The following is a 21,628-nucleotide window of genomic DNA, read 5'->3' as shown; positions in this document are numbered from 1 at the left end:
TAAAAGCAATTTTTGGACACCTTCGGGAGCGGACAAAACATGGGCTGATATACTGCTTGTCCCATTCCTACATAGTTTAATCTCTTTAATCTCTATATGTTGATGGCTTTTATTTCATTTAGTTTAGAGATTAGGAGGGTTCAATATAGAAAAATTCAATATAGCTATTAAAATATTGTCATTAAATTTTTACGAATCCAGGTTTTGTCTAAACAATTGTAAGTAATAGTTCAATCTTAAATGATGGTCCAGTTCTAATCCAGTTATTTTCTGAATTCTCAAGGATATTTCATACTTATAGTACAGATTTGTCATCTATTTGTTTTTAAAAGAGGGAGAGTCAGATGTATGATCCTAGTTACCTGGTTGGATCTTTTTAGGTATCCAGTAGATGCCAAATTTTTGCAGCCTAAAAGTACATGTTTCACAGTTCCTATCACTTCAATCCATAATCTGAATTGGTCAGTAAGTCTGGACTTCATAAGGATACCAATGACTATCCTGAGGTAGCTTTAGTTGGCTCAGTGGATAGAGCACTGGTCCTGGTTTCAGTAAAACCTGGTTTCAAATCTGGCCTCAGACAATTACTAGCTGTATGACCCTGGGCAAGTCACTTAACCTTTGTTTGTCTTAATCCACTGGACAAGGAAATGGCAAACCACTTCAGGATGTTTGCCAAGGAAATCCTATGGACAGTGTTACTGTGCTATGGTCCACAGAGTCATGTAGAGTCAGACACAAGTGAATGACTGAACAACAGAACCATAGCAAGTTTAAATTTTCTCCTTGGAAAATGCCACATTTTATATCAATTGTCATTGAAGTTATTGGGTTGATAGAATATTGCAAGTAGTGGATAGTTTTCCTATGTGGATATCAGATATCTTAAAAGTCTCTCTATATTTACACATTTATTTCAAACATTTGTAGCACATGATTAATCCATGGGTGCAGAGCTGAGCCAAAGGTTGTATAATAATCATTAAAGACAGTTTAAATAATATATGAAATATATACTTGATATATATAGCATATATCGCATATATGATATGGCATGCATAGCATATATCATATATGTGATATAAAATATATAATTTACACTGTCTTTAATGATTGTCATACAATCTTTAACTCAGTTCTGCACTTATGGATATATATACATATATAAATTTATACTGTCTCGTATGTGTGTATACATATGTACATATATACACATTTATACACACACACATATATTTTTTCAGCAGTCACCAAGTTTTTAATGACTTGCTCTTTATATACCTAGGCCTTTCTGACACATCCTTTTTACTGCTTAGTCAATATGTTGTTTTCTTATATTTCTAGATTTCTTGAGTAATACAAGCCATGAATGCTTACATAAAGTACGCAAACATGTAATTGGCTTGTATTTGCGGAATTCACTGGTATTCTCATATTTTGGTAAATAAATATGTTATGCTTTCTGTTAAGAAAGATGCAATTATGCTTTTGTTGAGTGATAAGCTGATAAAGTGTTTTCCTGGGTACATTTAAGTCAATAATCGTAAGTCTTATCTTCCCATCCATCACCACTTTGCCGTTTTACAGAAAAGCTAGAATTTCAGTCACTTCTTTTGCTCTAACCATGCTGTCATCCATTGTATTAATTGGCATGAAAGTTTTCTGTTTCATGTTTGATCCAACTTGCGTTTTCATTGTGTTGGCCTTCATTGAGATCATATACATAAGCAGAAATTTTCCACATTCTCCTTCTTTAGGGCTTCTCTATTTTTTTTGCTTCATAAGTCTCTATGATGTAGTTTCTGTGATTGACATTGAATTGTTTGTTTTGCACTGCATTTTGCACTCCTTACATTGCCCCAACTTCTTGGCTTTCACTTTTAACCATTGAGTAAGGGGATCAAGAGTTTCTGATACACTTTCCTCTTCTGTTCTCCATTCTGAATGTTTCCTTAATTGAGTGATATATGGTTTCCACTTTGCATACTGGCTAAATATTGATATAATCTTCCAGTGCCTTCCCTAGGTCTTCAACAGTTTTCTCAAGTTGCTTTTGCCATGCTGGTATTTGACACCTGTTTTTAAGAGGATTCCTAGGTGGCTTACCTTCCTTCCTATGGGCCTTGTCATGTCAATGGCTACAGCATATACTGGTACATGCAAACCCTGAAATATTTTTACCTTCTATGTTAAATATTATGGGGAAATGAGTTCATTCATGAAAGTTATAGTAGATATCAGCTTTTGTGAATAACTCTATCCCGGTATAATGGGTCTAATAGCTGGATTTGTTCCATTAAATTCAGAGCTTTAAATATGCTCATCTGCTTTTCAAAACAACTTGAGACATTGGTTTTTGCTTTCCATTTCATTATTACCTAACATCTCTGGAACATCAATTATTTTCTTCCTTAAAAGTTAGTTTTTATTTAAGACTTCTTTATATCGCCATAATTTCCTACAGTGTTTCTGCCCCTACCCTTCCTAAAGAACCATCTTATGTGACAAATAGTATTGTGAGAAAGAGAGAAACAGAGACAGAGAGACAGAAAAAGACAGAGACACAGAAACAGAGATAAAGAGGGAGACTCAGAGAGAGACAGAGATAAAGAGGGAAAAATGGAGATGGAGGAGGAAAAAGAAATCAGGATAATTGATCGATTCCTTGAAAACATCTGAAAATATGCACACTACATACAACTTGTTGTCTCTTACCTCTTGATAGAATGGGTACTTCTCATGTTTCTTCTTCTTCTTTTTTATTTTGTATTATTTTATTCAAAGTTCTTAGAGGCTGTTTACTTTTTCTTCTCTATATCTTGCTCTGTAGCCTCCTTGGCTCGTTTTGCCTGGATTCCAAAGAGACAGGCATTGGCCCGGGCCATTCAAAGACTAGCAAATGCCTTGAAATTCTTCTCATCTTCAGTAATGACTCAAGCTTTCTCTTTCTTGTAGACATTTGTGATGGGCATAACTGGTCCTGTAAGCTGGGTTGCCAACCTGAGTTCTTCAGCAGAGCTATCTCCCTTCTTGGGTGCAGATGGTTTCCTTGGGAAGAGGACCAGTTTGGAACAATATTCTTTCAGCCGCTGCACATTTGCCTGGAGAGACTCTGTAGACTTATTCCTGTGACGAGGGTCTGCAGAGATACCAATAGTCCATGCCACTTTTTTATGGATACCAGCCACCTGAAGCTCTTCCAAACTGAATCCTCTACCAGCACATACTTTGGTGTGGTATCGGACAGTAGGGCACCTCACGATGGGCCAGATAGGACCAAATGTAGGGCAAGGAGCACTTCGACGGGCTTTTGCTTGATGGGCCTTTCGTCTTCTTATCTTCCTAGCTGACTGGTTAAACTATGTGGCAACTCATCTTTGCCAGTCTTTGTGGAAATGGGGCTTCAGAATCATGCCATTTTGGCTGGGCACCATGGCTGCTTAGAGCCCTCCTCATGGGCACCTCAGTCGATTGGAAAGGAAGGGTCTCATGTTTCTTCTTTTGAGCCATGCTTATTCTTTATGATTTTGCAGCATTCTTTGTGTGTGTGTGTGTGTGTGTGTGTGTGTGTGTGAGTTCTTCCCATTTACTTTGTCGTAGTCATTGTGCATATTGTTTTCTTGGTTTTGCTTACTTTGCTCTGCATCATTCACATAGATCTTTCCATGCTTATCTATATTCATCACATTGGTCATTTCTTACAATGCAGGAATATTCCATTACATTAAACCATTCCTCAATTTGTGGCCATTTACTTTGTTTCCAATTCTTTGCTGTCACAAAAAGTACTGCTGTGTATATGGGGATTTTCTTCTTATCAGTGACCTCCTCAGGGGATTTTCAGTGATTTACAAAGATTTTCTTCAGCCTTTCCCCTCTTCATGTTTAATTAACTCCTCAGTTTTCATTCCTATTTCATCTATTTTGAGTTTGGCAGTGCATATTTTTTATGATCGCCCTGCATTAATTTACAATATGTTATTGTATAATCTGAAGCTAAGAATGTCATTGACAAAATGTGATATAAAGTCTTTTCCTCTAACTGGTAAAATCTGATTTTAGTTTTGTTTATAGCCTAACAAAAGCATTTATATCTTTGCTGCAGTTCATGTTTGTATCAGTAAGGTGATAAACACAACATCGACGATAATTGTGAATATGCCTATGTAGTTCTATTTTGCAAAATATGACTCTCCATATGGAAGGTAGAAGAAATAAAACATTTATTCAGACACCAGAGAACCAGATCCCATAACCAAGCAACCAGCTCCCACAACCAGTAGACCCACTTTATTATAACAGCAAGGAACTTAAACCACAATATCACAGCATGGAGCCTCACCATCCCAAAACCATCCACTCCCCTGCTGTGGCCTTCCCACAATCACACTCACACAGCACAGCATAGCATGTCTGCTCTCTCCCTCAACTCTAACTGTCATAATTGCTCTCTCAGCATTTCCTGTGACACAACTTCCTTTCCTCTTAGTAAGCTCCTCCTACTACATGTGACTTAGGCTTCCTGTAATGTAAGCAGGTCACACAGCCTATTAATGGGTGAGAAAGATCTTCAAATCTAAATTGCCTTTACAATGTATGCTCAGGGTTTCTCATTTTAATGGTCAGGACCATTTGTACCAAAGCATATTCAGAAAGTATATCATTGGTTGTTTTTGTTTTGTTTTGTTTTATTTTTGTTCTGATATTTCTTACTGTCTTGTGGTACCTTAGCACAAAGGAGTGTCACTTACTCCAAATTCCTCCATGGAAAGCTGATTAGTACCATGGTTTCAAGAAGGGCCACCTTGCAACCCTATCCTGCCCCCATCTATTTGTTAGATTCCTAGGAGCAACTGCATCCCCCTGACCAAAGTGCTGACCTAATCAGTGGAATCACCAGAAACCAAATGATTGGTGTTTTGGGATCCCTAACTGATCTTCACAGCTTTATGGCAGTCTCAGGGCACTCAATGTCTTTGCCATATATACCACCCAACCTAGCATTCTCTTCCTTGATCATTGTGTGCCAAACTACCTCCAATATGTGGACAATGAATAGGGCTTAGAAGGGGTTATTGTTGTTGTTTGTTGCTGTTTTTCTAAGAATCAGCAAGAGTGGGGCTACCTTAGAGAACAATTCAGCATTTGCAGTGATCCATAAAGTAATCTGAATTTTATATACTTTTTTGGGGTAGGGAGTACAATAGAGGGTTAGCATTGTGTAGAAAGCAGCAATGGCCTAGTAGCCCTGGGAATACTACATGGTGGCATTCCATCAATTTTTTGGCATCTACTCACACAGTCTAAAACAATACATAGTGGCCAATTCACCAAAGTTGCTGGCTGAATGAGTGAACACCAAGGGAATTTGCCTGACCTATTTTGTCAGTCTGTCAATGCCATACACTGTGTTATTTGGACAATAAGAATGAGATTTGGGCAAAGTCCCTGTATACAAAGCAAGGAAATGAATAGCTTCTTTATAAGAATATTCTCACGGCTCAGACACTATACCTTCTCTCTGTGATAAGAAACCCATCTACTCTGGAAGCAGTCATGACCTAATTGGGTTCAATCTCAGGGGAGCCTCCTCTGATTTAAGGAGGAGGCCCTGGTCAAAGATGTCTTCATTCCTCTCCAGGCTTTATTGCTGTCATTTTCCACAGGCCTTTCTCTAGCATACCCCAGAGCTGGGTACCTTCCCTTCACCTCTCCCCCACTTTCAACTCCCTATTTTGTGTTGTCTGCTTCCATTAGGATATGTTTTTGAGGGCAAACTGTCTTTCTTTCTGATTCTATTTGTAGTCCTATCACTTATCATAGTACCTCATATAACCTAAGAGTTTAATAAATGCTTATTGACTGACAGTCTGATAGCCTGACCACCTAAAAGAAAGAAACTATTTTTCTCACATTTTTGGCTTTTTATACACCAACCCCAGTATCCCTGGGGAAGAGTTACAGACCCCTCAAAGGGAGGAATAAAAATATGCTCAATGTACAATGTAAATAAGATATGGCTTAAATTTTTATTCCTATACTCAAAAGAAGTATTTAACATATTACCTTTATAAGCATCCAGTGACAGAAAGACTTAAAACAGGCTTCAGTAACTAAAATTCATCAGAGCATAACGTAGTTTGCAGGACTGCTGAATAAACACAGTTACATTCCACCTGAATTCTGAGCTGTCCCTTCAAAGACCATGTCTACTGGCCATCCAGGCTAGGGCTGGGGCTCCTCCTTTTGCCATTAGTCATCTTCTCCAAGTAAGAACCTTCTCTGTCACTAGTAACCTCCACCACATGGACCCAGACCTCTAGATATCTCAAATCAACCAATAAATCAAATAACAAGTATTTATTAAGTACCTAAACTCATAAGATCACCTCCAAGTCTCGAAACAGGTATTTTGAAGTTGATGTTCAATCTTCTCTATTAGGAAAAGTGATGCAACACAGAAGAGACAGCCCAGGTTCAAGTTCACCTAGCTAAGCCCCAACTCTAGCTACCTCATGGGAATAGTCGACATGGGACTGCATTGCACAATATTGTAGCAGTACTAAGCAAGACAATTGAGGAACAAAGGATAAGGGACAGGATGCCAGAGTGTATGTGGATCTACCAGGTCAGCCTGAAGCAAAGAACTAGCATCTAGCTAGGTTCAGTTCTGTACCACTATCCCTCAAGAAATTACTTAGGGCAGGGATTGAAGATAATGAAATGTGAATTGCCCAATGTGAGAGGAAGCTGAGATGGTTTTAAAGTCCTGACTCTAGAAAAATTGCAATCAAATGGGAAGGAGTCAAAAAATGAGCAATGGGGAATATAATGAAAAAAGACTGATGCTATCAAAGATCTTTAAAGGAAGAAAACTCAAAGACCTTGAGCATAAGCGGATAAATCAACAGGGATGAAATTAATGACAGAATGGAATGTGACTCCAGATCAGTTTTTTAAAAAAGCTCAGATATCTATAAATAACTATTGCAAGACAAGGGAAATAAGAGAGAGGATTCTAAGGATTCCCAAGACAGTATGGAATGAAGCAGGATGTTCCCAGAATGGTTTAAAAGAGAAATAGAACTGTGAAAGCAGAATTTATGGCTTGCATGGCAGAAATAAATAGTAGAGTACAAAAACTGGAATTCATGACAGTGATTCTTAGCAAAGAAGCAAAAGAGAGAATAACTTATTGAGAACAAAAATATATAGAAGTAAAAGCCAATATGGAAGAAGAGAAAAAGAAAAAAACATTAAAAGAAAACATGATCTCCATACAAACAAAACATTGATCTCAAAGACAGGACATGATCAGGGCGCTAGCTCCTCTACATGTTGGCTTCTTCTTGGTATCTTTCTTCCCATCAAAAACCTCTCCCTGAAGAAAGCCTGGAATCATGTGTTTTCTATTAAAGCCAGAGGAACTAGGATCACTTCTCTTTCAAACCCCGGACAGCTCCACTCACCATACAGACAGCAAGCAACAAGTAGCCATTATCCACCAATGAGGAAAGTCTTATACAAATGGGCTTGAGCACTGGGTTACACACACACACACACACGCACGTGCACATGAGCATGTGTGTACATGTGTGAGTGTGTGTGTGTGTGTGTGTGTGTATTCCACCTCAGTTACCTGTTCTTGCTTGAGTCTTCTATAAAAAGCCTTTTAAAAATATTTCTAAGTTAGTAAATAAATTTCCTAGGCACCCACATAGTTCCCTTTAGACCAGGGGTTTGTTAGTCATTAGAATGAACCCCCAAATCTGAAAGTTTTGAAATTTATTAGGTCATTTGGTAAGGAGAGAGCTAGAAAGAAGGTGTGGGTCCTTCCACAAGTCTTTGCCAGGTTATACTATAGAGTTCAGACCTCCCCAGGAGGACCATTTAAGATAAATATCAGCAGGTAAGTGGATCTAATTTGGGAAATGCGAAACACAAGCTTTGGGTGGAACACAAAACAAACACTGAGTGGGACCTAAGCATTCCTTTCAACCATCTGGCTTCCTTGGAGCATCTCTGGGGTCAGCCTGACCTCTACAATAATCTTTTGAGTTACACAATTTCCTAGCCAAATAAAGTTAGGTTCAACAATATTAATAAGTAAAGTTTTCTAAATAATGGGGCAGCTAGGTGGCACAGTAATTAGAGTGCTGGCCTTGGAGTCAGGAGGACCTGAGTTCAGATCTGGTCTCAGACACTTGATACACTTACTAGCTGTGTGACCTTGGGCAACTCACTTAACCCCAATTGCCCTGACTTCCCCCCTCTAAAAAAAAAGGGTAAAAAAACCCAATATAATAAAATACTTCCCTACAGGTCCTTAACCTTTTTTGTGTCATACACCTCTTTGGTAATCTGCACTCCTTTTCAGAATAATATTTTCAAATGCACAAATTACATTGAATTACAAAGGAAATCAATTATATTGAAATACAGTTATCAAAAAAAAATTTTTAAGCAAGTTCATAGATCTCAAATTTAAAAGTCATATTTTAAGCAAAACTCTCTTTTCTTCCTCTTAGGAGTAATTCATTAACTAGAATTCATTCAGCACTTATCATGTACCATCCCAGATGGCTCTGGAGGAGAAAGTGAGGCTGGTGACCTTTTATAGCCCTCCCTCACTCAAATCAAAGTCAACTGCAAGTCATGTCATCATTTCCTTGATGTCATGGTGCTCTTCCAAAATGAAGGACAAACATAACAACCATGTACCATAAAGAAAGCAAAACCATTACTGAGTGAAAGGAGTTTTCATTTTAATAGGGGAAATGACATATAGAAATAAAAAACAGATAAAAGCAGAGCAGATGAAAGGTAACTTTAGCGGGGATAGAACCAGCAGCTAAAGGAAGGTGGGGAGAAGCAAACCAGGAAAGGTCTCATGGAGGATGTAATGCTTGAAAGTGAATCCAAAAGTAAGCCAAGGAATCTAAGAATCAGACGTTGGGAAGAAGTGTTCCAGGAACAGGGAACAGCTAGTACAAAGACATAAAGAAGAAAGATGGGTTGTTGTGTGTGAGAAATAATAAGTAGGTCAGTGTGGTCGGATTGTGTCATCCTACGCAATCCAACCACACTGATCTATTTAATCAAAGTAGGATGTCTAATTCTTTTTTAAATTATACTTTATTTTAACATTAATTTTAAAAAAATTTTTTTGAGTTCTCAATGCCCTCCATCCCTCCAATCTCTCCCCCACACTTTGAGAAGGCAAACAATATGATATCAATTATATACATGAAGTCATGCAAAACATATGTCCACATTAGCCATATTGCAAAAAAAGCAAGAAAAATAAAATAAGTGAAAAAGAATGCTTCAATTTGCAATCAAAATTCATTAATTCTGGAGGTGGATAGAATTTTTCATCACGAGTCCTTCGGAATTGTCTTGGACCATTAAATTAATCAGGGTAGCTAAGTCTTTCATAGTTGATCATTATTACAATAATGCTGTAACTGTGCACAATGTTCTGGTTTTGTGCACTTACCTTCACATCAGTTCATATTTAAGTCTTTTCAGGTCTTTTTGAAGTCCACCTGCTCATCATTTCTTATAGCACAATAGTATTCCATTACATTCATGTACCACAACTTGTTCAGCCATTCCCCAATTGAAGGGTATCCTCTCAGTTTCCAATTCTTTAGCACCACCAAAAAGAACTGCTATAAATGTTTTTGTACATGTAGGTCCTTCTTCCTTTTTCTTGGATCTCTTTGAGCCATGGACCTAGCAGCGTGGTATTGCTCAGTCAAATGTTTAATATTGGATGTACCATTCTTAAATGATTTTTAACTAGGATTTTGAACACTTTATTCCAGCTGAGGAAATAGCAAGTCAGGTCCCCTTATGAGTCTTTGTCATGATCACATTATTCTGACAGCAGTAGCAGAAAAAGGGGGTGGAAAAGGAGGGAAGAAAAATAGATGACAGCTAGAAGGGCAGCAGCCAATCGATCACTTTATCAATGCCAGTACTAGCCTTCTTTCAAGCTTTGAAGACATTTGCACGTACAATATGTTGACATCTCCATTGTTACCACATCGAGATGATTATTGTACATCTGATGGAATATGAATGCATTCCTGCTCTAGGTGTTTGTCAGCCAACCTATGACAACCATCATTGCACTGGGGATAACAATAGTAATCAAAACAGCTAATATATATATATATAATTCCATTTTATCCTCACACAACTCTATTATTATTCTCATTTTACAGATACGGAAACTGAGGCCAAAGGAGGTTAAATGATTTGTACCAGGTCACAAATCTAGTAAATGCATGAGGCAAGATTCTAACTCAGGCCTTCTTGACTCTCAGAACAGTGCTCTCTATCCACTACATCACCTTGTTCCATGTCACATCTGACCAACCATATGGGCCATCTTGCCTTCTGTCCTCTTGCTGCTGTCCTATTCCTCCTCACCTGAACCAGTACTCTCTGCACCAGACCTCCAGGATCCACACCTCTAGTCCCTGGGAATGTTAATTCATTCAGTTTTATAACTCCTGCCCTGAGACTGAACCATTTCGATCGGTGATTGAGTGAATTAAAATATACCCAGCCTACCATACCATGCCTCATTTCTCACCCAGCTATCCTCCTAGGCATTTTAACCATCGCCATCTCATTTGTCCCTACCACCCCCCTACACACACACACACAACACACACACACACACACACACATGTTTAACTTCTTACTTTAGGATCGATAATCAAACCAATACTGACATTTCTTCTGCAATTATTTATTGTTGCTTAGTCATTTCAGCAATATCCAACTCTTAATGACCCCTTTTGGAGTTTTCTTGGCAAAGATGTTGGAATGGTTTGTCATTTCCTTCTCCAGTTCATTTTATAGATAAGGAACTGAGGTAAACAGAGTTAAGTGACTTGCCCAGGATCACACAACTAAGTAAGTGTCTGAGGCCAGATTTGAACTCACAAAGAGGAGTCTTCCTGACTCTAGGCCCGGCACTTTATCCACTGTGCCACTAGGTGTATCAGCTGACTACCCTGTGGATCAATTCATCATCCTTGAGACCACCCAAACCAAAATGCCTTTCCCTGATAGCCACTACCCTGTATCTGTTGTCATCCTCTGTCAGAATGAAGCTCTTTGAGGACAGGGGCTATGTTGGTATTTATATTTATATCTCAGCACTTAGCACACTGCTTGTCACATAATAAGGCCTTAATACTTTTTCATTCATTCATGCATTGGGGATCTGAACTACACCCTAGCCTTAACCTATAAATGGGGAAGTAGGGAGCAAACAGATCAGAGATGAGAAAACTGGAGAAGCAGCTAAGTGAAGAACCAGAGCTAGAACAGATGAGCACAGACTTGGGTCACTGTTAGAGGAAAACATGCCCAACCGTGCATCCTTCCCCAGAAATCGCCTTAGCCTCAGAGATGGAAGCTCAAGAAGAGGCAATGACAGACTTGCAAAAGAGGCCCCAGAGGAAGAATCATGTGGCCCCAGAAGACGGCAGTAGATAGAGACATCATCAGAGAGGAAAGAGTTCCTGGCTATAATACAACAATAATAAAAACTGAAGGAAGGGGAAAAAGCATTTATTAAGCACTTACCATGCTCCAATCACCTTGATAAACTCAACGAATACAAATACAAAAGGGAAGACAGTCCCTGCCCTCAAGAAGCTTATATTTTAAAAGGGGGAGAATTTGTGTTTATATATAAACATATATATACATACAAATACATATATGCAGATACCTGTACGTTACATGTATTCATATATATTATATTTAACAGTGGTATGCTGGAGCCTGCTTATACTGGCTGGTTCCAAGAGCCAATGGTTAAATTTTCAGTGAGAGCATTTACACTTCAGAAATCAACCAATACTTAACCAAAATTAACTACAAAGGACATATGAAGGAAGATGCTATCTGCATTCAGAGAAATAACTAATAAACAGAAGTATATTTTACATATATATACATATACATATATATATGTATGTATGTATGTATTTGTGTCTAATGGTAGCCATCTCCAGGGCAAGGGCAGGGAAAAAAACTTGAATGATAACTCTATTATGTATCTGAAGGGAATAACAAGTTGTACATAATAGGTTTACAGTTTCATGTGCAATCATCTTTTTTATTATACTATGTTATGGAAATACTTGCTTTATTCCATAAATTAAAAATAAAATAATTTTTAAAAAAGAAATCAACCAATGCTAAAAATCAGAACTTGTTTTATTGCTTTGTTGATTGTCTAGACTTAAGAAAGTGAGTGGAATGCTGAAATAGTGAAACCCCCTCAGTATGGGAGAAGACCTTACCTCTCAGGGGCAGCTAGGTGGCACAGTGAGTAGAGCACCAGCCCTGGAGTCAGGAGGACCTGACTTCAAATCTGGCCTCAGGCACTTGACACATGTACTAGCTGTGTGACCTTGGGCAAGTCACTTAACCCCAATTGTCCTGCCCACCCCCCCAAAAAAGACCTTACCTCTCTTACCAAACACCCCCCATCCTGCACCCCTTCTATATTTTTAGAAACTGCTCTGCTAAGAAAGTAGAGATAAGAAATTACATCAGGGGACAGACACCTGCAAGGTCCCATTTATCTAGCCTTTACTCCCTTTTTGCTGAATACCAGTCCCTGGTCTCAAGCCTGCCTTTTTGTTCTTTGTTCTCTGTTGCTGGGGAGAAAATTTCACATTTAGAATGTGAGCTCCAAACCCAGTCGCCACACACACACACACACACACTGTCATCATCTTGGGCCACACTGGGGTGTGTCCTTTCTCATGAGAAAGCAATGAACTCCTTTTTGCCTTTTCTCAAAAACAGTCTCTATATAAAGCAATGGATGAAATATGAACAACGCAGTTTAAACTTAACAATGTGTGGATACATTTTTTCCCTCGAGAGGCAGTTGTTAAACATTTACCAGCCCAACACTATACATATACGTGTGTAGTGTGTGTGTGTGTGTGTGTGTGTGCACGCGCGCGCACATGTATACAGCTCGATCCCAATTAGTACAAATAATGACTCCCGTAAAGTGGTTACATGAATCCAAATTCACATTACGTGTTTCCATTACACTGGAAGCAATGACCATATTTTACATATTCACAATTTCAAACAGCATGATCTTTTCCAGAAAAACTGCTAATGATATCTACCCCTTCTTCGACACTTAAAGTCGAGGTTTTGAACTCAAGCATAAGACTTGACAGTTATTCTATTAAATTTCTTTCCTTTTTTTTTTTTTAAATTCAGTTCAGTGGTCTAGCATGTCAAGAATTTTATGGAGCCAGACTCAGTCATAGAGTTTGTTAGTTATTTCTCAAAGTTTTGCATCATCTACAAATTGATTATACTTTTCCTTGGTACCAGAACTCTTCTTCCTCTTTACCAGAGGTTGAATTCAAGAATCTTCCCCTCTCCTCTCCAGAAGTCTGGGTCTGAGAAGTTCAATTTTAAGGAACAATACAGCATAGGGGACATAGCACTGGACATAAAGTCAGAAAAACCTGAATTCACAGAAGAACTATAGATATAATGACTACAATAATGTAAAAAGAAGGCAACAGTGGAAGACTTCAGAACTCTGATGCATTGTAAAATGGTGACTGCAGAAGACTAACACTGAAGTGGTCTCTCACCTCTCAGCAGAGAGGTGATAGACTGTAAGCACAGAATGAGCCATACAATGTTTTGATTTGTTTTGCTTGATTATACTGATTTTTGTTACGAAGGGGAATTTTATTTGGGGGAGGGGTATAAAACCATTAGGAAGTTATAATGTAAAAAAAAGAACATCAATAAAACTTTTTAAAAACATTTTTTTCGAAAAGAAAAAGAAAATTTGGGTTTATACCCTACCTCTGATGCTTAGTAGGTTTGTAAGCTGGAACAAAATACTTCACTCTTCTGAACGTTTGTTCCATCATCCCTAAAAAAGAGATAATAATAACCTAGCTCATAGGGTAGTTGTGAGGATCCAATGAGATATGTAAATAGAGGGAAAACCCTAAAGCTCTGGGTTAATGCCAGTTGGTGACACTGTTGAATGCCTCTCCAAGGCTACTATTTCAGGCAGATTCCAGCCATCCTTCACTTTCCCCCTTCCCCAACTTCTTGTTACTTTGCCACCCAGATTAGACACAGGGTTCTTAGGGCATAACTTGTATACCTTTGGAAAGAGCCCCCTGTGCCCTCGATGGCCTGTCTGATAATTGAGGGCATCACCTGCTTTAATACATCAAGTATGCCCCAGCCAGCTTAGCTGTACTCCTGGAAAAAAATGTAAGGGTATTAGTAGTAGACTGCAATGTGGTCTTGGGCTACACCGATCAATGAGTTAACCAGCATTTATTAAACGCCTACTGTTTCTCAAGCCCTGTGCTAAGTAACTAGAATATAAAGGCAAAAAAAGCAAACAATGGCTAACGCAATAAATCAATTCATCAATACATCTCCCAAATCACTTTCAGTTTTCATAGTCTGAGTGTAAAAGTCTATGAAATTGTCTGGCAACCAAGTGCAAATTGTCCTGCTTTAAGGAAAACCTTAGGCAGATTGTTCTAAAGGTCTGAGGGCACTTTTAGGATTTAATAGCTTAAAATTACATAAGACTTTTGGGACACCTTGCATACTTTATACCAAATTGCAAGCTTGTAAAATAAATTAGGGGGTTCTTAGTCACATTGAAATAGTTATACAGAACATGATATGTGTTGCCAGTTCTCTCTTTTGCTTGGAGAGAGGGAAAAGGAAGGCAGAATTCCCCACCTTCTCTACCTGGTATTGATAGGCTTCAGAAACAACACAAGGCTAACTTCCCTCATGCACTGAGCTCCCAACCTCTGGCCCTGACCAGGTTCCCAACATGGCCACACTGGCCAGACCATGGGCATAATCTTGTCTGCCCATCTTCCTCCTTCAAACTTCTCAAAACATTACCAAACATAATACCTGTACAGTTAAACTTTCTCAAAACTAATTGTATGTCTTGGCCAAAACAAGGAGAGGAAACTTTTAGTCCCAATGTTGGAAAAAGTAACAACCAAGAGGTTTGGGATGAGATTGTGTCCTTGTTATCATCGGGTTATAATGAATCTCTGGGGAGCCCAGCCCCATCAACTAAGAAAGGGGAAGAGAACCCTGGGAGGGTCAAACATAGCTTTGTGTACTTTAGTGTTTCCATGGAAACAAAGTAGCATCCCAAATACTACAGAACTGGTACTTGTCCATAGAGAAACTGCCTGTTCTACAAATATCTCAAGCACAAAGCCCTTTGTGCATACCTCACCCCTACATGTACAAGAGCTATTTATCAACAAACCCCCAGGGCCCCCCTTGGGATAAACTAAAAGAGCCTCCATCAGCCAAAGTCACTCTGTGACCCAGGAGGGAAGGAGGAAGGATTTGTTTCCAATAATGAACATGTTTGCTCTTCCCGTACATTTCTATACAAAGTTTCTTCTTTGGAAGCACAAGAAGGTACTTAGAGGAAGGGACCAGGGGATGATGCTGTCATGGACCTGGCTGACAGGAGGGATCCAGAAACTGTATTTTCTTTGCTATGAAGTTATTTGTGGGTATGTAATGTTAGTTAACTGGCCACACATGAAGCTGAGATTAGAGCTAGAAATTAAACCAATTGAGAGACATGCAAACTAGCTATGTGAAAAAGACACAAGCTGATTTTGTTTACGTTCTATAGATGACATATTAGCTCCTGGAGCTGAAAATGAGAATCAGAGGTCACCTCCAACTCTTTGAATACAGTGCTTAATACTACCAGTAATAGAAGGAGCACAAAAGTGACCTGAGACTTTGCCCAGTGACACATAACTTTAATTTTATGCACATTTTTAGAGGAGTAGGGAGCAACACAGGGGTTACCTGGTGACCTTAGAAAATCTGTCTTATAGACTGTTGTCCAATAAGGTATACAGCCTGGCCTGGGAGTCAGGAAGATCTGAGTTCAAATCTTACCTCAAATACTACCTGTGTGACCCTGGGAAAGTCACTTAACCTCTGTCTGTCTCATTTTCCTCCTCTGTCAAATAAGAATAATTATACATCTCCCTCCCAGGGTTGTTGTGAGGATAAAATATAACAATATTTGTAATGTGTTTTTGCAAACTATAAAGCATTCTGTAACTGTTAACTATCATTATTATTATTGCAGTGGAAACTAGACAATTTGTTAATCATCAAAGGAATTCATATGGATTGCTCTGTCAAGGCTATTCAACCCTATCTATGTACCATGTCACACAACTGAATAACCCGAATATTCTGACAGCATCAGGTTTGAGTAAAATCCATGAGTATCCTTACACAGTGAAGGAAAACCATAGTCCCTCCACATCTAATTGAACCACACAGACCCAGAATGAAACATGCCTTAAGGCATGATAGGGCAAGGCCACCCAGGTAGGGCATCTCAGAGGGACTGCCACAGCCTAAACACTTCACTCACACAACTCCACATGGAGCCAAAGAGAACAGAAGGATTCCCTCTTTTTCAACAACAGCCCATTGAGCGTCCAGACCCCCTACACCTGCTGGACTTTCTCTCCTCCTGTCAGGCAGAGCCCTGGAAAAAGGGAAGAATGCCAAGGATTCCTGTGATGTTGAGTCTCTCCTTTATAGTCAGGTGAGCTCTCCCAAAGCTGTGTTCTCATGACTTTAGTTTCATCAATTTGATTTCTGAGTAAAATGGGGAGAACTAAACAGTTTGTCAGTTGGCACTAGGCATGTCTGCTGGACCAATGTTAAGTGCTGAGATACCATTATTGTTGTGAATGAAAGAATAAAAATGCTACTACTGAAGACTTAACTGGGCTCCTTTCAGATCACCCTCTTCAGTGCGTTTTTCCCAAAATTCTAGGATGCTGACTTGCATTTAGCTTCTGTTCCTCTATGAACCTAAGGTCTCTTTCCAGCCATAGTTAAATCCAACCCAGATTCTCATCATCATAAATGTATATTTCTGTCACTTCTGAAGTACTTTATATAGTATGTAATCTTTCTTAATTAATCTGACCACTTCTCTAGTTTATTCTACTGACACTAAATTTTCCTCCTGTTGAAAATCCAGATACCCTTCTGGGTAGGTTGACCTCAACCTCAAATTTGATGATTAAAGTGTCAGGTCTACCATCTGATCTACCATTACTTATAAAATCATTAAACAATATAATTCATAGAATACTGAAATAAGAAATTTAACCTTATTCTCTCTGAAACAGTCATTGAAAAAATTCTTTGACTATTATTCCCCTGGTACTATTCAATACATCAATAATTTGCTTATTATTTCTGGCATTAGAGATAATATATAAATTACCTGATCTCCAGATGCAACATATGCCAAACATACAACATATCCTACCAAGATGCATCAAACAACATATTTTTTCCCAATAGCCCACTAGTTGGTCTGCCTGTCACAAGTCTCTCCCCACCCAGTCCAATCTCTATTCAGTTTCTCAAAGAGATCTTTGAAAAGATCCCATCTGACCATGTCTCCCTCCTTCTGAAAATATTCCAATAGTCCCCTTCAGAATGAAGAATCAAATCCTTTGTTTGGCATTCAAAACCTTTCATAACCTAACCCTCCTCCTCCACTTTCCTGGGTTTCTTATGCCTTATACTGCCACCACCACCACCACTATGATCCAGTGCCACTGGCCTCTTTACTATTCCTCACACAAGACACTATCTCCTGACTATGGGCATTTTCATGTCAGCCATGTTTGGAATGCATTCCCTCCTCATCTCAGCCTATTGGCTTGCTTCAAGTCTCAGCAAAAATCCAGCCTTGTACAGAAAGCCTTTCCCAATCCACCTTAATTCCATTAACTTCAGTCAGTTGATTATTTCAAATTTATCCTATATATAGTTTGTATATGTTGTTTGCATGTTTCTCCCCCATTAAAATGTAATCTCTTTAAGAGCAGTGACTGTATTTTACCTTTCTTTGGATCCCAAGTGCTTAGCACAGTGCCCTGGAACATTGGAGTTGCTAAATAAATCCTTGTTGACCAATGGACTTTTGCCCAAAATGTTTTCTTCCTTTAGTTTTATTTATAATTTATATGGAATTTTGTTTTTCACATTTGAAATTTATTTCATCATTATTATTATATTTAATAGAGAAAGCAGGTAGCAACAATTAATAGATAATAAAGTTAGACAGACATTCCTTCTCAAGTCTTTCATAAATGTCCTATGACACATAAAATTTAGAGAGAGAAATGGTATCATGGAATTAGGAAAACATTCCTGCAGCATGAGGGAACAAGGAAAAAAAATGATTCAGCAGGTCGAGATAGAAGAAAGAGGGAAAAAAGTTGTTGAGAATACTCTTTCTTATAAATAACAACAACCACAAACAACAAAATGCCCCCAAAAGAAAATTTGTTTTGGTTAGGAAGTTAGGGTCTTGTAACTAAAAAAAATTTCACTCATCAGTCAAACTGTTATTACTAAGCTTAATATTACTCCACTTTACTACCCAAGTCAACACCGATATTCCCATGGGGTTCACAATCCAAGAAAATATCCATACATTCCACAAACTTGATGAAGGATGTAAAAGATAGGAAAGGTAAAAGGTGAGGTGGAGAATATTGCTACACATAAAAATAATGGAATCCTTCAGCTTAAAAAGCTTCATTCATCTCCTGTTCCCTTCACTTCTAGATCAAATGTGATCCCAGAGCCTCATATCCTCTCTTGTTGATGTCCTGCTTCTCTGGCCCCAGCAGGGAACATGGGGAACAACACCACTATCACTGAGATCATTCTTCTGGGACTCACAGATGCCTTTGAATTCCAGATGCCAATCTTCGTGGTGCTCCTCCTCACCTACCTTATCACACTGCTGGGGAACCTCCTCATCATTGTCATCACACTGATGGATCATCGCCTTCACACCCCCATGTACTACTTCCTCAGAAACTTTGCTGTTCTGGAGATCTGGTTTACTTCTGTCATCTTTCCCAAGATGCTGAACAACATTCTAACAGGGAACAAGACCATCTCCTTTCTGGGATGCTTCCTGCAGTGTTTCCTCTACTTCTTCCTAGGAACCACAGAATTCCTCCTCCTGGCTGTGATGTCCTTTGATCGGTATGTGGCAATCTGTAACCCCTTGCGTTATGCCACCATCATGAGCAAAAGGGTCTGTGTGCAGCTGGTGTTGTCCTCATGGGTAGGAGGTTTCCTTCTCATCATTGTACCTAGTAGCATCACATTTCAGCAACCTTTCTGTGGTCCTAATGTCATCAATCACTTTTTTTGTGACAATTTCCCACTGCTAGAACTAGTGTGTGCAGACACAAGCCTGGTGGAACTGATAGGCTTTGTTGTGGCCAATATCAGTCTTCTGGGCACCTTATCTGTCACTGCCCCCTGTTATGGCCACATCCTCTATACAATCCTGCACATCCCTTCAGCCAAGGAGAGGCAGAAAGCCTTTTCCACTTGTTCCTCCCACATCATTGTGGTATCACTTTTTTATGGCAGCTGTATCTTTATGTATGTCAGGGCAGGTAAGGGCAGTGAGGGAGAGAACTTAAACAAGGTGGTGGCCCTCCTCATCACTGTGGTGACCCCAATGCTCAATCCTTTCATCTACACCCTGAGGAACAAACAAGTGAAACTGGTGATTAGGGAAAAGGTGGGCAAGTGGATCTCCCAGGCCTGAGCTGAAGGTACAGAGCTAGGAAAATTCGCCATAATAGGCAGAGCCAGCCCCTTGTAGTTCCCTACAATGACTGTTCTCAGTGTCTCCCTTTCTACTGACCTAGATATTTTTGCTTTGTTCTCTTCCAGATTGAGCTATTCTGAATACAATTCCACTATCCTTTCATATAGATACCAAACCCCAAAGTTCTCCTGCCCTTCTCACCCTCTGGGAACCTAGTGATTTGTTAGATCAATGTAAGTTAAGAGGCAAGAAAGCACAGCAAAGCCAACCCCACTATTGTATCTAGTTCTTCCTGTTGCCCATTTCCTTTATATGCCTACATCCTAAGTGTGGATTCCTTTCTTATAATTCTTTAAAACAAATCCAGCTATTGCTCCTGAATTTGAAACTTTTGAAACTGACATGTAGCATCACCAAAAGCATTTTTATTGAATGTGTCTTAAAAACCTCATATAAAGTAAGTCAAATTATTCTTGCCTTCTGTGAGTTTATGATTTAAAATGTACAAAATTGATATAGATTAACATGCAAAGGTCAAATGGACAAAATAAACAAAATGGAACAAATGCTCTATTTAAATAATGTATTCACATGCATTAGAATCAAGAGAGAACTGCATTTCATAAAGTAGAAAGTTAGGTTGGAATCATACTCTTAGTTATGGTTAGGAAAAATCTCATTGGAGTGGTTCATTGATTTTTAAGAGTAGTATAAATAAACGCAATTAGTAACAATTCCCCAAACTGTCCTAATTCCCAGTGATTCCATCTCTTGCCTCCCTGCATTCACTCAAGGCATCCCCCTATACATGGACCACAGCAACTCCTTCTCTCCTCAAACCCACTGCTTAGAATCTGTAACACGTCTCAGATCTCAGCTTAGGTATCACCTGCTTTGTTCCCCAGTCACACAACCCTATCCCCTCCTCCAAGTATTAGTTCTCTTTCCCGCCTTAGATTCTCTTGTATACATTTATCAATGAAAAGGTGACATCATTCTCAGTATAATGTAAACTTCTTGAGGACAAATATTTTTTCTTTTTTAGCTTTGTATCCCAAATAATAGGGAATAGTAAATTTTTGTTGAATTGAAAGATATGATTCCTAGTTTCTTTCCTGTAGGAGATGACTTAAACACAGGAGCAAGAGAGGATGTCTTTGAGGATATTTGCCATGTAGTGGAGATGATGAACTGGGAAATAAGCCAAGATGAGGAAATGAAATCATCAGAAAATGTTTAATCAAGGCTTTTGAAGCAGACTCACTATTTTAAACTTTTTCTATTGGGGAACGAAGTCTTTTTTTATTATTCAACAGATTTTGATGTTCTTTTATAATATAAGATTCCCAAAGGATCATGGGATCATACATATAGAGCAGGAAGGGACATTTGAGGCCATCCCTTTTATAGATCAAGGCCAATTAATTCCCTTTTATAGATTAAGATTCAAAGAGGTTGTGTGATTTGCCCAGGATCACACAAGTTGTTACAGAAACCACTGGATTCAAATTCAGGTTCTCCGACTTCAGATTGAGTATTTTTTCTACTGCTCTATGTTGCTGAGTGATAATAGGAAGTTGCCTTAGAATTCTAAACAAGGACATGGCATGGTCATAGGGAAGTTGGAGAAAATAACTTTGGTGATATTAGGAGTAGGTTGTAGTTCACCTGGGAGATCAAGCTTTCGATGTCCAGGCAGGAAATTACTAAGGAATTATCAAGTGTGTGACTCTAAGAATGCAGAGGAAGGAGCAAATCCAGAAGGTATTATATATGGGACAAGGGTATAATTTAGTTCCATAATGTATGTATAGAGGGAAGGACAATTTTATTTAGATACTTCAGCATCACCCCAACTTCAATATTGTCAAAACTGAACTGAACATCTTCCCACCC

The 21,628-nt window shown here is 38.8% G+C and overlaps 2 protein-coding genes and 1 pseudogene across 2 annotated transcripts in view; 1 reads left to right on the top strand and 2 right to left on the bottom strand.

Annotated features, from left to right (window-relative positions):
* The window catches only part of LOC118830012 (olfactory receptor 6J1-like), a 76,576-nt gene that overhangs the window by 43,945 nt on the left and 11,003 nt on the right, over nt 1-21,628 (bottom strand). The window lies entirely within an intron of this gene.
* Nucleotides 2,799-3,434, bottom strand: LOC118830014 (annotated as a pseudogene).
* LOC118830013 (olfactory receptor 49-like) lies at nt 18,794-19,729 on the top strand. Its single transcript, XM_036736881.1, has one exon. The coding sequence runs from the start codon at nt 18,794-18,796 to the stop codon at nt 19,727-19,729; it is 936 nt and encodes a 311-aa protein (XP_036592776.1).

This window comes from Trichosurus vulpecula, chromosome 8 (genome assembly GCF_011100635.1).
Source record: "Trichosurus vulpecula isolate mTriVul1 chromosome 8, mTriVul1.pri, whole genome shotgun sequence".
In the NCBI taxonomy this organism is placed as follows: domain Eukaryota; kingdom Metazoa; phylum Chordata; class Mammalia; order Diprotodontia; family Phalangeridae; genus Trichosurus; species Trichosurus vulpecula.
Note: the sequence above shows the minus strand (reverse complement) of the source record. Positions and strands in the feature narration are given on the sequence as shown.